The 22,445-nt window shown below is 36.5% G+C and overlaps 1 protein-coding gene across 3 annotated transcripts in view; it reads right to left on the reverse strand.

The window, feature by feature from the left end:
• The window catches only part of MSR1 (macrophage scavenger receptor 1), an 83,945-nt gene extending 61,512 nt beyond the window's left edge, over positions 1-22,433 (reverse strand). For 2 of the 3 annotated variants that reach the window (XM_005887437.3, XM_005887438.3), the window contains exons 1-3: positions 13,592-13,713; positions 4,798-4,904; positions 3,552-3,665 (exon numbers count right to left, since the gene is read on the reverse strand). In XM_005887437.3, coding sequence (XP_005887499.1) covers positions 3,552-3,665; positions 4,798-4,900 — 217 coding nt within the window. In that variant the 5' untranslated portion in view covers positions 4,901-4,904; positions 13,592-13,713. Of the gene's footprint in view, positions 1-3,551; positions 3,666-4,797; positions 4,905-13,591; positions 13,714-22,243 lie in introns of those variants that run through there. The other variant, XM_070364113.1, reaches the window with a different exon arrangement.
• Positions 22,434-22,445: the final 12 nt, after the last annotated feature.

The following is a 22,445-nucleotide window of genomic DNA, read 5'->3' on the forward strand; positions in this document are numbered from 1 at the left end:
CTAACTAACAATATTTGAAAAATTATCTCTAAGTTAGCCCTTAAAATTTTTATTTTATGATGATTACTGCTTTTTCAGGTAGCAGTTAATAATACAGGCTCTAGATGGGAACTGTCTGGATTAGCCATTCTGGCTCTTTCCTTCATAAACTGTGCCCTTGAGCAAATTAATCAGGCTATCATTTCACTACCTTATAAATGGGATACTACTAGTCAGTGTTTAAATAATTAAATGAACTGATATATGTAAAGTGCTCAGATCTTTCCCTGGCACATAATATACATTTGATACTTTTCCTTTTTTAATTATTATTAATATTTTGGATTCATTATCTGCATGCCCAATACTGATACAAGCAGGAATTAATATTATGTAATATAAAAAATTGGGAGGAAGTTGGGTGCTCCATGAGAAAGATAGTATCTGTACTTTATTTTAATAGGCATACTGATTTAATTATTCAACCATATAATATTTATTTTCACTAGAAATGCTTTTTATTTCATAGGGATAAAGCAAAACCTCTTCACAGTGTAGAAAGGGAAGATTTGATTTGATAAAATGGCATGTGACCAAAGATTTTTATTCAATATCAAGTTCAACATGAACTGATAATAAAGGCTATATTTTGCTTACAGATTTAAAAATGCAATATTGCTTGTTTTCCTAAATCTTGAATGAAACCTAATTTAATCCTTACTTTCTTTAAAAACATTTAATTGCAGTACAGATGATATAGATACATGTACTGCAAATCTAGGTATGGAATGCTAGAGTTCATATTTTCAAATGTTCATTTCTTTCATTATCATCAGAGAGATGGCATTTTGTGACTTTTCTATCTTACATTTGAAAGGAGACAAATTTTATGACCTGTACAATAGGGAGAAGGTTATATTTGACCTTACAGATCACATATACTCCTCCATGTTGGCAATACCTTCTTCTACCAAAAATTTGTATTATTTTGAGCTCAAGGATCTTCAGTTTGTCAGCAATTTATATATATTAACCTTAGGCTTAACCTTATCTTATTCCTCAGAGACATTATTATATGTTGTTATACTGTAATAGAAATGTAGTAGCTTCTTGGAAAAAAGGTAGCTTGTGGAGAAGATTATAATTAAGAAACATTTGTCAGTACATAAGACACTTTAGTTTTCATGCACAACATTTTATTTCATCTACTGATTTATATTTGCCAAAACAGAATAATTTCTATCATTACAGGAATATATTTTATCTACATTTTAATTTTTTTATTATGTAGAGTTAATTTATTGCATTTTAGCTTTCTTTTGGAAAAATTCTAAAACTTACAGCTGTAAATGGATAATCAATTGTTTATTATTCAAGTATGATAAACACAGGAGATCTAAATTCTGGTGAATTGGGGTGCTCATGTGAACTTGCAAGATTTGAATACTTTTAGCTTTTTGTCAGTCTTAATAGTACATGCTACAGTTTAAGGAAACAAAACTACTTTAAGTCAATCATTGTCAACCCTAGAACAACTGTGTTGACTTGGTAGCATTTGGTAACAGCCCGGAGATTTTGAACCTGATTAGAACCCTGATATTTTCAAACTTCAGTTCACATTGTGCATAGGCCAAGTATAAAGAAGTTGCATTCACTGAGGTTGGTTCTGCAGGCCACGGTTTACATAAAAGCAATGAAAGTGAGTCACTCAGTCGTGCCCAACTCTTTGTAACCCCATGCACTAGATACAATCCATGGAATTCTCCAGGCCAGAATACTGGAGTGGGTAGTCATTCCCTTCTCCAGAGGATCTTCCCAACCCCAGGATCGAACCTAGGCCTTCCACACTGCAGGCAGATTCTTTACCTGCTGAGCCACCAGGGAAGCCCAAGAATACTGGAGTGGGTAGCCTATTCCTTCTCCAATGGATCTTCCCAACCCAGCAATCAAACCAGGGTTTCTTTTGTTGCAGGCGGATACTTTACCAGCTGAACCACCAAGGAAGCCCCATAAAAGTGATGAAATTACGCAAATTCTAACTGGCTGATAGCTAATGATCCCAGACAATGATGCATCTTTCAGGTAAGCACTTCAAACTGATAAGCATAAACATAAACAACACATAGATAACCCGGTTATCAGGAAGTTGTTGTTTAATGACAGACACATCAGGTTCTTTTATTTAAATGGCTCTGGTTGGTTTGATTGGTTGATTGGTTGTGGTTGGCTTTTGTTTTTGACATCCAAAAAGGTATTTGGCTTTTACATACGGAAAATATTTTCCTGGCTGATGTTACAACAAGTTAATTTTTTAGTGGCCAATCATAGTTTGTTCTAAACACCTGATTGTACTGGGAGATAGTAGACCACAGAGGATAGGAGTCAGGGGTCATGGCAGGAACTTCAATTCCATCACTGAACAGTTTCCTTTTGTGGATGATGAGGGTAAGCATATGTCTGTTCCAAGGGTAACTGTGAGGTGTCTTAAGATAATCTGTGGAAAATGTATAGCCCAGGGCCTGAACATAGTAAATGCTCAAAAATGTTACAAAGATATTACAGTCATTGTTGCTTTCATTATCATTTCTTCCTTAGTAAAATTTTGGTTCTGTCTTGGAATATCCTTTTGACAGAGGAGGTATGGCCTTATATCAGGAGCATTTCCTTGTTAAGCTGATTAGCATGCGCATGAAAACACATCTTCCTCCCAGCCTATCTCTTGTTCAAGCATGTGTCTAGACATTTTGTCACTCTCAGAGAAAAAGGGAGCTACAAGGCAAATAAATTCAAATGTCAATCAAATCCCTCAAAAATGGTCCTGAGGGAAATAATGTTTATAAATTTGCTTACGTTACATGCAAGCTTTCCATCCCTGTATAAACTCTTTAAATGTATCCCCAACTCAAGCCAAACTCTTCAAAACAAATATACACCTGAAAAACATCATGTAGGACCCAACCAAAGTGTTCTATTTTTGTTGTTGTTTGTTTGTTTGAAAGAATGCTATCAGTTCATTTTTAGAAAGGTTTTAAATAAAACCTCATGAAATATGTGACCATATAAAGGACAAATACTGCTGAGGGATAGGTCATTAGTTTCTGAGATTTCCTCTGAAGACTTGTAGGGATATTTCTTTCTGCTCTCAATACTAGGAATAAAAGTATTTTTCCAGAACAACTGTCTTGTTTTTATATTTTAGGCATTGCTAATATAAACAATCATGTTTATATCTTCACATTTGCAACTAGAATGCTTACCATGAAATTTATGATGCATCATCAAAACTTCATAGGACTTCAGATGATAACATTGCTGAAATGATCAATTCTTTCCATCTTACCTTTACATATTCATATTTTTATCTTAAAGTTCCATTGTCTAGGCTATTTATTTAAAGTTTCTTATGCAATAACTTTGCAGAATCTGTTTTTTTTATGAAATAAATTTGAGGAACATTTTTTGATCTGAAGTTCAAATTCTTACGAATTTGCCATATACCAAAGACTGAATGCTTCTTTCTGCTTCTGCAGTAAATAATTTACCAGATGAGTTTCAGAACTAGAGTACTGTACCTGCCACTATGCCAATGATGGGCACGAGAACTACAAACACAATGAGATAAAGGGTGATCAGTGCAGTTTTATAAGACTTCATCCTCTCTTGAAGAGTTGGGCCATTTTTAGGATCTAAAAAACAAAAGTCCAATCTCCTGTTAGAGAACTTATTCATCTTACTTAATTAAAACTTTTTAAAATCTCCAATTATATGGTTAGTATCAAACCTACTGGAATAAAAAATGAACCAAGAAATAGGTTCTCATTTATTCAGCAGGAAGTAAAAGTGACAGTCAAAAGGAGAAGTCAATACAGAAATTGCTGTGGACATTTGATCTATCCACTAACTAAACATCCAGGACAAAGTTACTATCTTCTCCAAGCCATACTTGTCTCATTGGATACATTCATTGATAAATTTTAATACTGATACCATACCAACACACACGCAAACATAAATTTTATTCTTCTGTTTCACATGGGAATGTGAACATTCTGGATGAAAATAAAGCTCCTCAAGCAACCATATATTAATAATTATATATATATTTTCAGATTTTAAGTGGAATAAGAAAAACATTACTTTTGATGGTAATTATGCAAATTTCCTTTTCTCATTCTACCTCAATAGTTTTGTATTTGGATGCCTCTTGTGATTTGAATACAAGTTGAAAAAAAAGAAATAACAAAATTCACACTTTGATTAAACGTTGGAGTGGATCAGTAAAGCCCATCCTCTGGATATTTCAGAATATACTAATATTTTAGTATTATTTCTTTATATGAACCAGCAATTCATATGTTGAGATGCTAATTGTAGAAAAGTTAACTCGATATAGAGGGGATCTTACTAGTAGAAGAAGATGTTTCTCTGGTTAAGTGAATAAAACATCTATTAAAACATTCTTTCCTATGGCCATCGCTTTTGTTGTTTAGCAAAAAAGAAGGAAATTTTGTTTTCAGGTTGCAAGTTAAAATGAAATTTTAGGTATTATTCAGTAATCTTCTATGAGGAATTGAACAGAAAAAGGAGGAAAAAATTAAGTAAAGAAAATTTAAAAAATAAGGAAAAGGGGGAAAATGAAGGAAAAAAGAGAAGGAGCAACCACAATACAAACAAGATGGGATATGGGATATTCCATCTGTCAGGTGACTAAGATTGGATCCAACCAGGAAGATAGAGTAAGTCTCATGACCATAATTTTACACAATCTCACTAACTCCAAGGACAATGTCCATGAGCACCCTCCCTTATTCTACTTACGGGGAGGAAGCAAAGCTGTCACTGAGCGAGCATCGAACTTCACAGACTCTGTACAGCTGTCAGTGTCCTCTTGCTGATCAGGAAAGTCATCCCACTGTGCCATACTTCTATCAAACACATGGAAAAACCTGTTAATTACACACAGAATTGCTAGGGCCCTTTGGCATCATGTTTCACATTGAAATTTACAGTTAAAGTCCAATTTTAGCCAGGGAACAAGTATAATTAATTAAATTTACATACATCTCTGTCATATATATGCCAACATATTATAACTACCCATTAATTTCATTTCAACATTAAAAGACAGACTTACATGCAACCCACTCACAAGTTTTTCCATGTACAAATGTACACTTGTGTCTGAAGTATGTGGGTTTTTTTTAGAGTGAGAGGTAACTTTGCTCTCTTTAGCTAAAAAAGGAAAAATTCCAAACTGGCAGAAAACAACTGTTTACCTAAAAAGTTAAAAAGAATTTCCCTTAGAACAAGTAGTAGCTGAAAATTTGAAACAAATATTTCCCGTGATCTTTTATCAGAGCTTTATCAGCCAAATTTTCTTCTGCCAAGGCATCTGTTTATCCCTTTAGAAACAGAAAACAAAATCCGGTCACAAGATAAGGAGCCACAGGACAAACTTAGTTTTTATTTTCCTTTCCTTTCCCTTCTTTCCCTTTTTTTAAAAAAGTTATTATATATTTTCCTATCAAGGCTTCCCTCACTGTATACATTGCCAGCACCTCAAATATGTGCTTGTACCTTTTAAAACACATTTGCAAAGAGCTGGTCACGACTGAGCATACACACACATATTTTATGACCCAATTTATATCTATGTCTCTTTAAGAGGCATCAGAATCATTTAAAAGGCTTACTTTAAAACAGATTGATGGTCCCTAACTGCAAAATTTCTGATATTTAGGGTAGGGATTAACAACTTGCAGGCTTCACTGGTGGCTCAGCGGTAAAAATCTGCCCGCCAAGGCAAGAGACGTGGGGTTCAATCCCCAATCAGGGAAGGTCCCCTGGAGAAGGAAATGGCAACCCACTCTAGTATTACTGCTTGGGAAATCCCATGGAAAGAGGAGCCTGGCAGGTTACAGTCCATGGGGTCGCAGAAGAGTTGGACATGACTTAGAGACTAAACAACAACCACAATCTGCAATTCAGACAAGTTTTCTAGTCATGCTGCTGCTGCCAGTCTGAAGACCACAACTTTAAGAACATTTGTCAAAAGAAGCTGTATAACTTTTTCTTGGAAACAGTTCAGTTCATTTGATTGATAAGTTTAGCATAAAGCCAACATCTTCTGATCATTGTTTATTTTCTCTAATGCTGAGTTATGGATTTAACACAGCTGAAGTTGCAACTGTGTACCCTGGCAACTTCAGGACACTGAACTCTTATCTCCTCCAGAAAATGGGCAATCATTCATATGCAAATGTTCATCCTGCTTTGGGAAGAGGTACTGAAAATAAGGATGTGGCAACTCCTGTCAATATATTAAAAAATATGTATCTCCAAGGAGTTATTTTATTTTGTAGTTTGTACATACATCATTCTGTAAATCGGTTTTAGTTTTTTGTAAGTCCAGTCGATCTAACCAAGGAGTGTATTCTTTAAATGCTTCAGTCACTGTGGAGGAAGCTGGCAGAGGGGGAAGTTAGAACGACATCCCCTTTTCTTAGGCAGAGGTGAAACTAAATAAACAATTATCGGGGAACACTATTATAGGAAACCAAACTGATTAATTCAGACCCAGACTCTCCTGCCATTTCCCCCCATTTTAATTCACTCTATTATTTGATTTGGATGACAGTTTTTTACTTGCCATGGGAAACAAATCAAAAACATGACTTTCAAAAATGAGATGACAATGAAACAGCTAAATTCTTTTTAAAACTGCAGCCTGCTCCCAAGACAATGTCAGCCACTATTTGAGAGAACAGGAATATTTATTTTTTTAAGTCCAAATATTTAATATCCAAGATTAAGAAGATAAGTCTGTATTCCCATCAATAACAAACTGGAATCTGTTTGCTTTTTTTTTTAGGTGAAATTGAAATACCATTTTTTACCATTATTTTACTTACCAGTATAGACATTATTGATATCTTTAAGGCTGACCTTCCTGGTATCATGGTATCATGTAATGACTGAATGTATCTAAATTGTAATAATTTAAAATTGACAAGCATATAAAGCAAAACTATGTTGTTAAAAGTTTCCTGAAGAGACAGATTTTTATTATTTATTTTCTTTTTGACTAGTAAGAGTTTATAAATAAAAGGAATGGAAAACCTTTGAGTGTAATAAAATATCTTCAAATTAAAAAAAACAAACAAACTACAGTTCAAAGCATTGGGACTCTGGCAAAGCTTTTAACATTTGAACTCAGTTTATAAAGGATGGGCTCACAAAGTCTACTTTTTTTTTTTTTTTTTGCTGTATCCCATGGCATGCAGGATCTCAGCTCTCTGACTAGGGAACAAACCTACATTCCCTGCATTGGAAGCCCAGAGTCTTAACAACTCAACAGCCAAGTATACCTTTAGGTACCCCTGCTAATGCACCTAGAAATATATTCCTGTCAGTCTGCTCACAGGTCCCTTCTCAATGTGTTTGACTCTGGTTCTGGTCCCAATAGCTGAGATATTATGACTCCATTTTCACTTACATACAAAGGAAACATCCTTATATTACTCAGTCTTCTAGATGGGAATTTCTTTGTAAAAAATATTTTTGCAAAATTTTGAAAATTTTAAATCTGATAAATCTCACTAGACTGTGAGCTACAGAAGAGGTGGGACCATGTCTAGTTTTGTTCAATATTACATTGCCAGAGCTTCAAGCAATCTGGAGTATAGACTATGCTTGATATATACTTGTTGAATATTTGGGCACTACTACAGAGACTAAGTTCAGTTTTGTTTTTCTTTAGGCCTTTACACTTCGATCTATCTTTTATGGGCTTTAGATGATAATATACATCTTTTAGATTACTGGATTTCAAACTATGGTTTCTTTGGGTAGATTTTAAATCTTTGAAAAAGAAAACCCTCCAATAAATGCCTACAAGTGGGTTAGACTGAATGACCACATGGGGACAACAGAGGTACAGAGAGCTGAAAGTGAGATGAACACTAAAGTCTGTTGAGTGGAGAATATGGCACTTTTCTTCTTCCAGGGTTTCTGATGTTGGCATGCCACTCATTTATATCATCTGTTTGTTATTACAATCCTGGGCTACCTTAATAGCTCCCAATAGGTCTCTCCGGCTTCCCTGATAGCTCAGTTGGTAAAGAATCCTACCTGCAATACAGGAGACTCTAGTTCAATTCCTAGGTTGGGAAGATCCAGTATTCTTGGGCTTCCCTGGTGGCTCAACTGGTAAAGAATCTGCCTATAATGTGGGAAACCTGGGTTTGATGCCTGGGTGGGAAGATTCCCTGGAGAAGGGAAAGGCTACCCATTCCAGTATCCTGGCTTGGAGAATTCCATGGACTGTATAGTCCATGGGGTCGCAAAGAGTCAGACATGACTGAGTGACTTTCACTTTCACTTTTTCATAGGTCTCTCAGCTTCATGTTAATCTTTCCATTCTACTTTCCATACAGCTTCTAGAATGGTCCTCTTCAAAAGTAAGTCAGATTGACATCATGACCAAGTGGCTTTTATCCCAGGGATGCAAGGACTCTTCAATATTTGCAAATCAATCAATGTGATACACCACATTAACAAATTGAAAAATAAAAACCATATGATTATCTCAACAGAGGCAGAGAAAGCCTTTGACAAAATTCAACATCCATTTATGATAAAAAAAAAAAACCCTCAAGAAAGCAGGCATGGAAGGAACATACCTCAACATAATAAAAGCCATATATGATAAACTCACAGCAAACATCCTTAATGGTGGAAAATTGAAAGCATTCCCCCTAAAGTCAGGAAAAAGACAAGGGTGCCCACTCTTACCATTACTATTCAACATAGTTTTGGAGGAGAAAAAGAAATAAAAGGAATCCAGATTGTAAAAGAAGAAGTAAAACTCTCATTGTCTGCAGATGACATGATCCTCTACATAGAAAACCCTAAAGACTCCACCAGAAAATTACTAGAGCTAATCAATGAATATAGTAAAGTTGCAGGATATAAAATTAACACACAGAAATCCCTTGCAATCCTATACACTAACAATGAGAAAACAGAAAGATAAATTAAGGAAATGATTCCATCCACCATTGCAATGAAAAGAATAAAATACTTAGGAATAAATCTACCTAAAGAAACAAAAGAAAACTATAGAAAACTATAAAACACTGATGAAAGAAATCAAAGATGACACAAATATAGATGGAGAAATATACCATGTTCATGGATCAGAAGAATCAATATAGTGAAAATGAGTATACTACCCAAAGCAATCTATAGATTCAATGCAATCCCTATCAAGCTACCAACAGTATTTTTCAGAGAACTAGAACAAATAATTTTACAATTTGTACAGAAATACAATAAAAAAAAAAAAACCTCAAATAGCCAAAGTAATCTTGAGAATGAAGAATGGAACTGGAGGAATCAACCTGACTTCAGACTATACTACAAAGGTACAGTCATCAAGACAGTATGGTCCTGGCACAAAGACAGAAATATAGATCAATGGAACAAAATAGAAAGCCCAGAGATAAATCCATGCACCCATGGACACCTTATCTCTGATAAAGGAGGCAAGAATATACAATGGAGAAAAGACAATCTCTTTAACAAGTGGTACTGGGAAAACTGGTCAACCACTTGTAAAAGAATGAAACTAGAACACTTTCTAACACCATACACAAAAATAAACTCAAAATGGATTAAAGATCTAAACGTAAGACCAGAAACTATAAAACTCCTAGGGGAAAACATAAGTAAAACACTCTCTGACATAAATCACAGCAGGATCCTCTATGACCCACCTCCCAGAGTAATGGAAATAAAAGCAAAAATAAACAAATGGGACCTAATTAAACTTAAAAGTTTTTGCACAGTGAAGGAAACTACAAGCAAAGTGAAAATACAGCCTTCAGCATGGGAGAAAATAATAGCAAACAAAGCAACTGACAAAGAATTAATCTCAAAAATATACAAGCAGCTCATGCAGCTCAATTCCAGAAAAATAAACAAACTAATCAAAAAATGGGCCAAAGAACTAAACAGACATTTCTCCAAAGAAGACATACAGATGCTAACAAACACATGAAAAGACACTCAACATCTCTCATTATCAGAAAAATGCACATGAAAACCACAATGAGGTATCATCTCATGCCAGTCAGAATGGCTGCTATCAAACAGTCTACAAACAATAAATGCTGGAGAGGGTATAGAGAAAAGGGAACCCTCTTACACTGTTGGTGGGAATGGAAACTAGTTCAGCCACTATGGAGAACAGTGTGGAGATTCCTTAAAAAACTGGAAATAGAACTGCCATATGACCCAGCAATCCCACTGCTGGGCATACACACTGAGGATACCAGAATTTAAAGAGACATGTGTATCCCAATGTTCATTCCAGCACTGTTTACAATAACTAGGACATGGAAGCAACCTAGATGTCCATTGGCAGACGAATGGATAAGAAAGCTGTGGTACATATACACAATGGAATATTACTCAGCCATTAAAAAGAATGCATTTGAATCAGTTCTAATGAAGTGGATGAAACTGGAGCCTATTATACAGAGTGAAGTAAGTCAGAAAGAAAAACACCAATACAGTATATTAATGCATATATATGGAATTTAGAAAGATGGTAATCATGACCCTATATACAAGATAGCAAAAGAGAACCAGATGTAAAGAACAGACTTTCAGACTCTGTGGTAGAAGGTGAGGGTGGGATGATTTGAGAGAATAGCATTGAAACATGTATATTACCATATGTGAAATAGATCGACAGTCCAGGTTCAATGCATGAGGCAGGGCGCTTAGAGCTGGTGCACTGGGGTGACCCTGAGGGATGGGATGGGGAGGGAGGTGGGAGGGGAGTTCAGGATGGGGAACACATGTACACCCATGCCTGATTCCTATGAATGTATGGCAAAAACCACTACAATATTGTAAAGTATTTAGCCTCTAATTAAAATAAATAATTTTTTTAAGTAAGTCAGGCTGTATCACTCTGCTCAAATACTATAAATACCTTCCCATCTCACTCACTCAGACAGACTTTTCTCCAGCATCAGATCTGAAATGGCAACCTACCTCTTTCACTTCCTCTTCTCCTTCTTGCCTTGATCTGCCCCCCAGCCCCAACTTATCACCATCCAACATGAAATGCATTTCCCTTATTTATCTTGTCTATTATTTGTCTCTTCTTACACAAGTTAGAGTCATGATTCAGGGTTTTTTATCTCTTTGGTTCAATGAATAGAGTTCTTGTCACTTAGTAGGTGTTCATCATGTACATAAGAACATTAGGAGAAATTCCACAAATAAATGAAAGACAAAATAGTTTGCAAGATGACTGGATTTTATACCTGGAGTAATGCTTCAAGGAAAGTTTGCATTAGTGAAATGCAGAAATGTAAAAACCTGTACTGCTATCTATTGGAAAATGAAAGGTTTTTCTTTGAATCCTGTGTCAACAGGAAACTGAAACAAAAAATCTCACCCCCGAGGTTCCCACTTTTGCCTCCGAGGGATTTGTTAGACTTACTGGTTTCCTTCAGTTCCTTACTCTATCAGTGCTGTTTGTTTAGGAATGTTGGAAAACATACACTGAGGCTTTGTTAGAAGCCAGCGGACAATTCACACAAATGAGCCTTAAACTGCTTTTTCCAAAGTTAAAAGAAAAAGTAACCTCACATAATGTTACAGCTTCCTATCAAATGTCAATGCACTGACAAAGAACTGCGAAATCTTCTGAGTGTATGTAATCTATTAAAATCACGTTCTCATGAGAAGTGAAACGGCTCTCTGCAGTATCAGCTCTTCATGAAGAGGGTGAAAAGTTTATAGAAGCTACAACAGGAAAACCTTAATGAAAGAAATTCAGTATTATTCTGTTTGGAAACATACTTTTCTTTATTCCTGTTTTTATTATAAAAATGTAACACTATTGAAGACAAGTTGGGACAAAATTTCTATCATTTCATCACCCCAATAAAGAAAAAAATTGAGTGTATCCACATTACAAATTGATACTATAATGTACATTATCATCTGGTTTTATGTATTTCCCTTAAATTCATATCAGTATCTCTATACTTGAAACTATTTTTCCAAGTTTAAAATGATGGGCCACATAATAATTCATTGACTATATGTACCTTATTTATGCAGCCATTTTCTTATAATTCTTCAAAATAAGATATGTTCCCTGTTCTTTGAAGGGCAATGTTTTACTGATACAGATGCTGCTGCTGGAAATATTTGCATAACTTAGGTTTCTTCTTTTTAGCCTAAATGTTTCTTTAGGCTAATTCATTATATGATGAACTATCAGATAACAGGAATACTATCTCAAACTTCTTAGTATCCACTGTCTGACTTCTCTTTAAAAAGATTGTACACATTTACAGAGAGTCACTTATGTTTTAAACCAAATTCACCACTGTTCAGTAACAATGTTTATTTTAGAATCACTTAGATTTTAGTGAGAGCTAAATGATATCTCAGATATATATCTATATACACACAGACATATATGGTTATAATAAGAATTTAAAAATTATTATGAGGATTAAAAATAATTTTTATAAATTGTCTGCTACATAGACAACCACAGATAAATGAATCACCATTATTTTAAACCATCTTTTTTTTTTTTATATGAAGTTTTCTTATTTCATCCTCACAACAGCACCATGAGGTATGTTCTCAATTTTACAAGCTGGGAAACCAAGGCCTAAAACATTTAAGTATCCAGTTAATGTTAGACAACTAGTGAACGGGGAAGTTGGGACCTGAAGGTAGGCAGTGTACGACCAGAAAAACAGCTCCTAATTCCCGTATAAAACATTTATAATCTCAGTTTTATGACTTTTCTATCACTATTTTCACATGGCTAATGAGAATGCTAATTGCATTTTATGCTGTGTAACTCTTAACCATTCTTCGAGATGAATGTAAATTCTAACAGCTCCACGAAGATTCTTCTTTCTCCTCTTGAAGTACTTTTGGCCTCTCCTGTATTCTCATAGTAGTTACATATAGCACTTGCACACCACTTTTATGGTGCTCAAATTGTATTATGCCAATTTGCCTTAGATCTTGATTTTCCTGAAGACAGAGACTTTTATTTTTTATATCCCTTCCTTACATCTAGAAAGTTCACACAGTAGATGCCCAACCAATATTTGTTATATGAGCAACAGAGGTAATAAAAGTATTAGATTGAAGTCAAAAGTATTATGTAAAAACTAAGATTAGACTAAAATATATTTAATCACACTGAGTAAAGCCAATAATTTGCAACAAAACATGCACATTTATATGCCCAAAATTTCTTGCTAGTTCAACTTACAAAATATATATTATATATATATATATATATTTCATATATATTTGTGCACATATATACATTTTTTCACCCACAGAAAACCTAGCAGAAATCTCTATTTATCATTGAAACAATCAAAACAAGTTATTAGTGATAGGATAAAAAACTGTACCAAAAATTACTGATCACATATGTGAACAGCTCTCTCATACCACACACACACACACACATGTAGACACACAAAAATACGGAGTAGACCCATATATTCAACAGAAGCAATTTGGGAGAAAACACAAGTAAAACTTTTACCATATGTCCTAAAGACGGCAGCACCGATTTATCTACTTCCCTCTTGTAACAATTGAAACCTAAAACCTTTATCACATAATATTTCAGCACAGCACACGAAGAAAGGAAATGACACATTTGTATGTTGAAAATCTTTCTTAACAGCGTATTTCAATAGTACTCTTCTCAGTGCACAAGTTTGCAGAATCTAAATTTGTCAGATAACTCATTCCTCTTTCCATCTAGGACATTACAGAAGAAAAAGAGAAGTCAAATGAAAAACAATTGGGGTTATTGTAACAGCGTGCATAACATATGGAAGATTAATCTTTTCCTTTTTGTAAGATAGGTCTGCTTTCTATAATATTCTCATTCCTATTAATCTTCCATTAATCTCAATATCTTCCACTAATACTCATGATCTTTCATACTGTATAACCTTGAGGGAAGACTCTATGTCTAAGTGATTTGTTTTTCTCAATCCTTTTCCCTAGATCCCTTATCTCTAGCTTCAAACACAAAGCAGAGTAGGAAAGGATACCCACCAAGTAAAAGCAGCAATCCCTTACTGCTCACTTCAGCTCTGTCTATAGTGATGTTAGCAATTTCTGTAGATCCCTTTGAGCATCTAAAAAGTTATTTATTTCCTGAGAAGTATAATAGAAGAAAGGGGTCTCGGGCATGGGATCAGAACAAAGGAATGACTTTCATCTTCCATACCTGTCAGAGTTTTACATATTTTTTAATCTCATTTATTTAATCACATTCCAGTTCCAATAAGACATGTAAAAAAATATACTAATGAGCTAATTTTTAGATTCGAATCTTTTGGGGAAAAGTGTTTAGTTTATATTTCATGGGCACTTCATGGTGCTCAAAGAGGGAGGGATCCTACTTTCTATCAAGAGATGGTCCAAATGTCCTTGCCATGCCCACTGGCACCACAGAACACTAACCCCTAGTAGAGAGAACCCAGGAATAGTGCACAGTGCTTGAAAAAAGAAAGCAGAAAAGAAAGTAGCAGTGTAACAGCAATAGTAACAGGCAATGAAGCTGGAAGCACAAATGCTGGCCAGGCAGCTTGAGCCAAGAATAGGATCCCAGACGTCAACCCAGGCTAGACCAACATGAAGGCTACTCTGTGACCACACTTGGTCACCAGATTCTAGGAGAAGACCTGGATACTAACATCAGAACTCACTGTATTTTCTTTTTATCTGCTTCTACATGTTTTTGTTGTCCAGTCGTTAAGTCATGTCCAACTCTTTGCAATCCCATGGACTGAAGCAAACCAGGCTGTTCTTTCCTCTACTATCTCCTGGAGTTTGCTCAAATTCATGCCCATTAAGTCAGTGATGCTATCTAACCATCTCATCCTCTGCCACCCCCTTCTCCTTTTGTCTTCAATCTTTCCCAGCATCAGGGTATTTTCCAAACTCATTGGAAAATATTGGAGTTTCAGTCAAAGTATTGGAGTTTCAGCTTCAGCATTAGTTCTTCCAATCAGGAAGAACTGAATATTCCAATCAGGAAGAACGAATATTCAGGGTTGATTTCCTTTAGGAAGGACTGGTTGGATCTCCTTGCTGTCCAATGACTCTCAAGAGTCTGCTCCAGCACCACAGTTTGAAAGCATCAATTCTTTGGTGCTCAGCTTTCTTTATGGTCCAACTCTCATGTTTGTACAGGACTACTGGAAAAACCATAGCTTTCACTATACAAACCTTTGTTGGCAAACTGATGTCTCTGGTTTTTAGTATGTTGTTTCAGTTTGCCATAGCTTTCCTTCCAAGGAGCAAGCATCTTTTAATTTCACGGTTTCAGTCACTGTCCACAGTGATTTTGGAGCCCAAGAAAATAAAAGCTGTCATGTTTCCACCTTTTCCTTTTCTATCTTCCATGAAGTAGTAGGACCGGATGTCGTGATCTTAGTTTTTTGAATGCTGAGTTTCAAGTCAGCCTTTTCACTCTCTCCTTTCGTCCTCATCAAGAGGCTCTTTAGTTCCTCTTCACTTTCTGCCATAAGGGTGGTATTATCTGCGTATCTGAAGTTGTTGATATTTCTCCCAGAAATCTTGATTCCAGCATGTGATTCATCTAGCTTGGCATTTCACATGATGTAAACAGAATATGTTAAATATGCATGGTGACAACATGCAGCCTTGACATACTCCTTTCCCAATTTTGAACAAGTCTGTTGTTCCATATCCAGTTCTAACTGTTGCTTTCTTGCCCTGCATACAGGTTTCTTAGGAGACAGGTAAGGTAGTCTGGTATTTCCATCTCTAAGAATTTTAAGATCACAATTTGTTCTGATCCACACAGCCAAAGGTTTAGTGCAGTAAATGAAGCAGAAGTAGATGTTTTTCTAGAATTCTCTTGCTTTCTCTATAATCTCTCTATAAATTTCAGATGCTGGCAATTTGATCTCTGGTTCTTTGTCTTTTACTAAATGCAGCTTGTACATCTGGAAGTTCTCAGTTCACAAACTGCTGAAGCCTAGCTTGAAGGATTCTGACCATAACTTTGCTAGCATGTGAAATGAGCACAATTGCAGTGTAGTTTGTACATTCTTTGACATTGCCCTTCTTTGGGATTAGAATGAGAACTGATCTTTTCCAGTCCTGTGGCCACTGCTGAGTTTCCAAAGTTGCTGGCATATTGAGAGCAGTACTCTAACAGCATCATCTTTGAGGATTTGAAATAGCTCAGCTGGAATTCTATCACTCTCACCAGCTTTGTTCATAGTAATGCTTCCTAAGGTCCACTTGACTTTACACTTCAGGATGTCTGGCTCTGGTTAGTGACAACACCATTGTGGTTATCCAGGTCATTAAGACTTTTTGCTTATTTCTTCTGTGTATTCTTGCTACCTATTCTTAATCTCTTCTTTTTCTGTTAGGTCCTTACTGTTTCTCTCCTTCATCATGTCCTTCTTTGCATGAAATATGCCCTTGGTATCTCCAATTTTTTTTAAAGAGCTCTCAAGTCTTTCTCATTCTATTGTTTTCCTCTATTTCTTTGCATTGTTCATTTAAGAAGGCCTACTTATCTCTCCTTGCTATTTTTCTGGAACTCGGCATTCAGTTGGGTTTATTTTTCTCTTTCTCTCTTGCTTTTCACTTCTCTTTCCTCAGCTATTTATAAAGCTTTCTCAGACAACAGCTTTGTCTTCTTGCGTTTCTTTTCCCTGGGATGGTTTTGGTCACTGCCTCCTACACAATATTACAAACTTCTGTTCAGGCACTCTGTCTACCAGGTCTAATTCTTAAAGCTATTCATCACCTTCACTGTATAATCATAGGGGATTTGATTTAGGTCATACCTGAATAGCCTAGTGGTTTTCCCCACTTTCTTCAAGTCTGAATTTTGCAATAAGGAGCTGATTATCTGAGCCACAGTTAGTTTCAGGTCTTGTTTCTGCTTACTGTATAGAGCTTATCCATAATTGGCTGCAAAGAACATAATAAATCTAATTTTGGTATTGACCATTTGGTGATGCCCATATATGGAGTCATTTCTTGTGTCATTGGAAAAGGCTGTTTGCTATGACCAGTGTGTTCTCTTGACAAAACTCTGTTAGCCTTTGCCCTGTTTCATTTTGTATTCAAAGGCCAAATTTGCCTGTTATTCTAGGTATCTCTTGACTTCCTGCTTTTGCATTCTAATCTCTATGAGAAAAAGAACATTTTTTCTTGGTGTTAGTTCTAGAAGGTCTTGTAGATCTTCAAAGAACCAGTCAACTTCAGTTTCTTTGGTATTAGTGGTTGGGGCATTGACTTGGATTACGGTATGTTGAATGGTTTGCCTTGGAAATGAACCAAGATCATTTTGTCATTTTTGAGATTGCACCCAAGTACTGCATTTTGGACTCTCTTGTAGACTATGAGGACTACTCCAGTTCTTCTAAGGAATTCTTGTCCACAGTAGTAGATATAATGGTCATCTGAGTTAAATTAATCCATTCCATCCATTTTAGTTCACTGATTCCTACGATGCCAATGCTCAATATTGACATCTCCTGCTTGACCACATCAAATTTACCTTGATTCAAGGACCTAACACTCCAGGTTCTTATACAATACTGTTCTTGACAGCATGGGATTTTACTTTCACCACTAGAAACATTCACAATTGAGTGTCATTTCTCCTTTGGCCAAGCTGCTTCATTCTATCTGAAGCTATCAATAATTGCCCTCCACTCTTACCCAGCAGCATATTGGACACCTTCTAACCGGGGTGCTTCATCTTCTGTAGTCATATCTTTGTGTCTTTTCACACTGTTCATCCATTGGGTTCTCTAAGGAATACTGGAGTGGGTTGCCATGTCCTCCTTCTGTGGACCATGTTTTGTTAGGACTCTTCACCAGGACCCATCATCTTAAGTAGCCCTGTGTCAGTTCAGTCACTTAGTCATGTCCAACTCTTTGAGACCCCATTGACTGCATGACGCCAGGCTTCCTTGTCCATCACCAACTCCAGGAGCTTACTCAAACTCATGTTCATCAAGTCGGTGATGCCATCCAACTATCTCATCTCTTCTCATCCTGTTCTCCTCCTGCCCTCAATCTTTCCCAGCATCTGGGTCTTTTCCAATGAGTCCGTTCTTCACATCAGGTGGCCAAAGTATTGGAGCTTTAGCTTCAGCATCAGTCCTTCCAATGAATATTCAGGACTGACTTCCTTTAGGATCAACTGATTTGATCTCCTTGCAATCAAAGGGACTCTCAAGAGTCTTCTCCAACACCACAGTCTAAAACCATCAATTCTTTGGTGTTCAGGTTTCTTTATGGTCCAACTCTCACATCCATACATGACTACTGGAAAAACCATAGCTTTGACTAGATGGACCTTTGTTGGCAAAGTAATGTCTCTGCTTTTTAATATGCTGTCTAGGTTGGTCATAGCTTTTCTTCAAGGAGCAAACATCTTTTAATTTCATGGCTGAAGTCACCATCCACAGTGATTTTGGAGCCCAAGAAAATAAATTCTGTCACTGTTCCCTTTATTTCTCCATCTATTTGCCATGAAGTGATAGGACCAGATGCCATGAACTTTGTTTTTTGAATGTTGAGTTTTAAGCCAAATTTTTCACTCTCCTCTTTCATTTTCATCAAGAGGCTCATTAGTTCCTCTTCACTTTCTGCCAAAAGGGTGGTGTCATCTGCATATCTGAGGTATTGATAATTTTTCTTGATTCCAGCTTGTGTTTCATCCAATCCAGCATTTCGCATGATGTATTCTACATTTAAGTTAAATAAACAAGGTGACAATGTACAGCCTTGATGTACTTCTTTCCCAATTTTGAACTAGTCCATTGTTCCATGTCTGGTTCTGACTGTTGCTTCTTGACCTGCATACAGATTTCTCAGGAGGTAGGTAAGATGGTCTGCTATTTCCATCTCTTCAAGAATTTTCCACACAGAATTCTTCTAGAATTTTCCACCCTGTTGTGAGCCACACAGTCAAAGGTTTTAGCACAGTCAATAATGCCGATGTTCCTCTGGAATTTTCATGCTTTTTCTATGATCCAGTGGATGTTGGCAATTTGATATCTGGTTCCTCTGTCTTTCCTAAATCCAGCTTGAACACCTGGAAGTTCTCAGTTCACGTACTGCTGAAGCCTAACTTGGAGAATTTTGAGCATTATTTTGCTAGCTTGTGAGATGAGTGCCAGAGTGTGAGATGACCCCTACGCAAGGGGTCGGGACAGAGTGTCTCTGAGGGGTGAAGGGCAATCTTGTCAGCCTATCCCTACTTGAAACAAACAAACCCTGTCCACATCAGGACCAAGGAGAAAGGAGAAGTGGCCCCATAAGAGACAAAGCCAGACTTGCCTTGAGTGTCTAGCCCTGTGTGACATGGCTCATAGATTCACCGAGTAAGCCCCTTAGCCACAAGGCTGTGACCCACGAAGGGACTGCTGCTATATACATCTTATTATAGACTATGGTCCTTTTGAGGTCTTTAAAAAAAAGTCTAGAGTTTAAGAATTCCTTAGTCTATTGCTAAATTTGGATACCCCTGTCAGTACTATGTGATCAGAGAAGTCAGACTCAGTAAAAAACAATCTAAGACACCAACTTTCTAAAATTCTTCCTAATAAGATTCATTTATTTTAAAGTGGGCTATATTTCTAGGATGTCTCTATTAATATTGTTTGGTATACATCTCTACTTTAGCAATAGTAACCACTTTTCTATTTGATATTTCCACATTCTTCAGTCAATCTAGTCATTCATTTAAAACAAAAAAATCTCTGCAAGTGTGTACAGGGTATCACATAATATATTATATTCCATGATATTATCTATTAGGGCTTAATATATGTAAGATGGCATCCATGGGGTCACTAAGAATCGGATACGACTGAGCGATTTTACTTTCACTTTTCACTTTCATGCATTGGAGAAGGAAATGGCAACCCTCTCCAGTGTTCTTGCCTGGAGAATCCCCAGGATGGGGGAGCCTGGTGGGCTGCCGTCTGTGGGGTCACAGTGTCAGACACGACTGAAGTGACTTAGCAGTATATGTAAGATACCTTATCAGGGAACATGGAGAAAATGTTTAGGTCAAACTAATGGTTCACTGAAAGAAAAGAGGGGAGGGAATGGATCTTTACATCCACTGAGTCATTTGAATTCACAGCAACCTTGTCAGGTCATTTTCCTGGTTAAGACACTGAAGCTTAGACATTGAGTAAACTTGTCAAGATCATAGAGATATAAGTCATCAGAGCTGGTAGTCACACCCAATTAACCTGATTTCAAAACTCAGCAAAAATATACATTTGTCTCAGTCTGAGATCAGTGTATGCATTATCAGTCACCTTCATGACAAATGTTATTTTGAAAACAAACTACAAACACGGACAAAGTCCAGATCATCAGAATAGCTGCCTTCTCATCAGTTACTGCCATGCGATTCTTTGACTTCATTTTTGTTGCTTATGGAATATATGTCTAGCACAAAGACTATTATAACATTATGCCTAATGTTCAAATAAAGTTTCAAAATTAAATAAATGGGTTGAAAAAACTTACTTGAGTCCCATAGAGTTCTTTGTGTTAGAGGAATGCAAGCTGAATTCAAAGGAAGACATACTTTATGTTCATAAAGTGATACATTTGAATGTAACAGGTCATTAGTTATAAGGTACACGATACCATATATTTATGTGATAAATTTGCACAAAGATAACATTTTTCCTAATCTTGACTCAAAATAATAATTAGATAGTAATGTTTACTATCTACTTATTCTTTTAATAATTAAAAGTTTTAATAACATTACATTGGACACATCTCTCCATGTGAATATAATGTCTTAAATAATTATCAAAAGAACCTCATCAAAATCAATATTGAAAAATTACATGCTAATAGAGTTTTTGTTTGATGATCATCAATAGGAAAAAGGAAGACTTTTTATGGTAACTATCATTTTATATAACTCTATACTGAACAGAACTTTTCTGCAGAAGTATTATTGAAGTTAAAATACATAAACAGACAAGTACAGCATCAGAACCAACTCTATCTTCCTTCTGTGAAGCCTATCAAAACTGTTCTGGTTCAATCACATGATCCTAAAGTGATACAGCTGATTAAAGTTTTAGTATTTTTGTAGGGTTTAATGTAATTTACAAATGCATTATATCTATAAAATATATTTGTAACCAAAAATTGGTTAAGAACCATAGACTTATAGACCTATGGAATTTAGGTCTAAATTTATGTTTCTATGTTTTAACATATAATTATAATAAAATATCAACACTCAGTGAGATAAAGGGACTAAAATACTTATTTCCCTTGGAGACACAATGCACTTCTACCATACTGTTTTAAAAACCATACAGTTTTTAAAAGAAAGGGCAGATATCTAAAGAGCTCAGATGTCCCTACAATAAGAAAAAAATAACCTGAATAAACTGAAAATCAATGACATTTCCTGCAGACAGCAGAGCCTTGAGGTCTCAGGACAAACTTTAGAGAGGGAACCGAAAGAACTCACAGCTGGGTTTAGCTTCCCTGGAGCAGAAGCCGCTAGAATCAGAAACTGGCAAGAACCTGTAAATGGTAATTTGAACGAATGGCTGGAGAGCTGAGGGAGGGCCAATGTGAGAGTGAAACTCCTGGGGCTGCAGTCGTTGGGGGCTTTATGCTCAGGAACCCCACCAGGTTCTCACAGGGAAGAGCCAAGAAAAACCACCTGGTGCCTGTGGCAGAGGGAGGGGAAAGAAACCATTTTAGAATGCCCCCGAGCATTCTCCATAATAAAGGCTTCTTCTCCAGGGCAAAGGGCTTCCCTGGGGCTTCCAGTGGTCTGAAGATCCCCTGGAGAAGGGAATGACAACAACGCAGTCCAGTATCCTTGCCTGGGAAATCCCAAGGACAGAGGAGCCTGGTGGGCTACAGTACACGGAGTCTCACAGAGTCGGACACAACTGAGCGACTAACACTGTCGCTTTTTTACTTTCACAGCTGACTGACCCTGAAAAGTTCTCTTTTTTCAGGGAAGTTTGTAGGGAAATCCCAAAACTAGAGGAGACAAAAAACAAGGACACTGGAAGAAATTTTAGCCTCTGACAGCTTAGCTCCAGCAAGTATTAAACACAGCCCAACTCCTAGCCAGGGAATCATAAAATTTCATACCCATATGCCCACTTACCTCAGTTCCTAAACCTGTCTTGACCAACTCCAGTTTTCAACAAAAGACATGCGACAAATCAACGAAGTGTGTGCCAGGCCCTAAAAGTCATGGATTCCTCGGATAGTTAGGGAGGTGGTAGATAGTGGGGGTGCGGAGGATAAAGTATGCACAAAATCCTAGTGACCAGTTACCCTCAAGCAATATTAGCAAATCACCCCTT

The sequence above is a fragment of the Bos mutus genome, chromosome 27 (assembly GCF_027580195.1).
Source record: "Bos mutus isolate GX-2022 chromosome 27, NWIPB_WYAK_1.1, whole genome shotgun sequence".
Lineage (NCBI taxonomy): Eukaryota > Metazoa > Chordata > Mammalia > Artiodactyla > Bovidae > Bos > Bos mutus.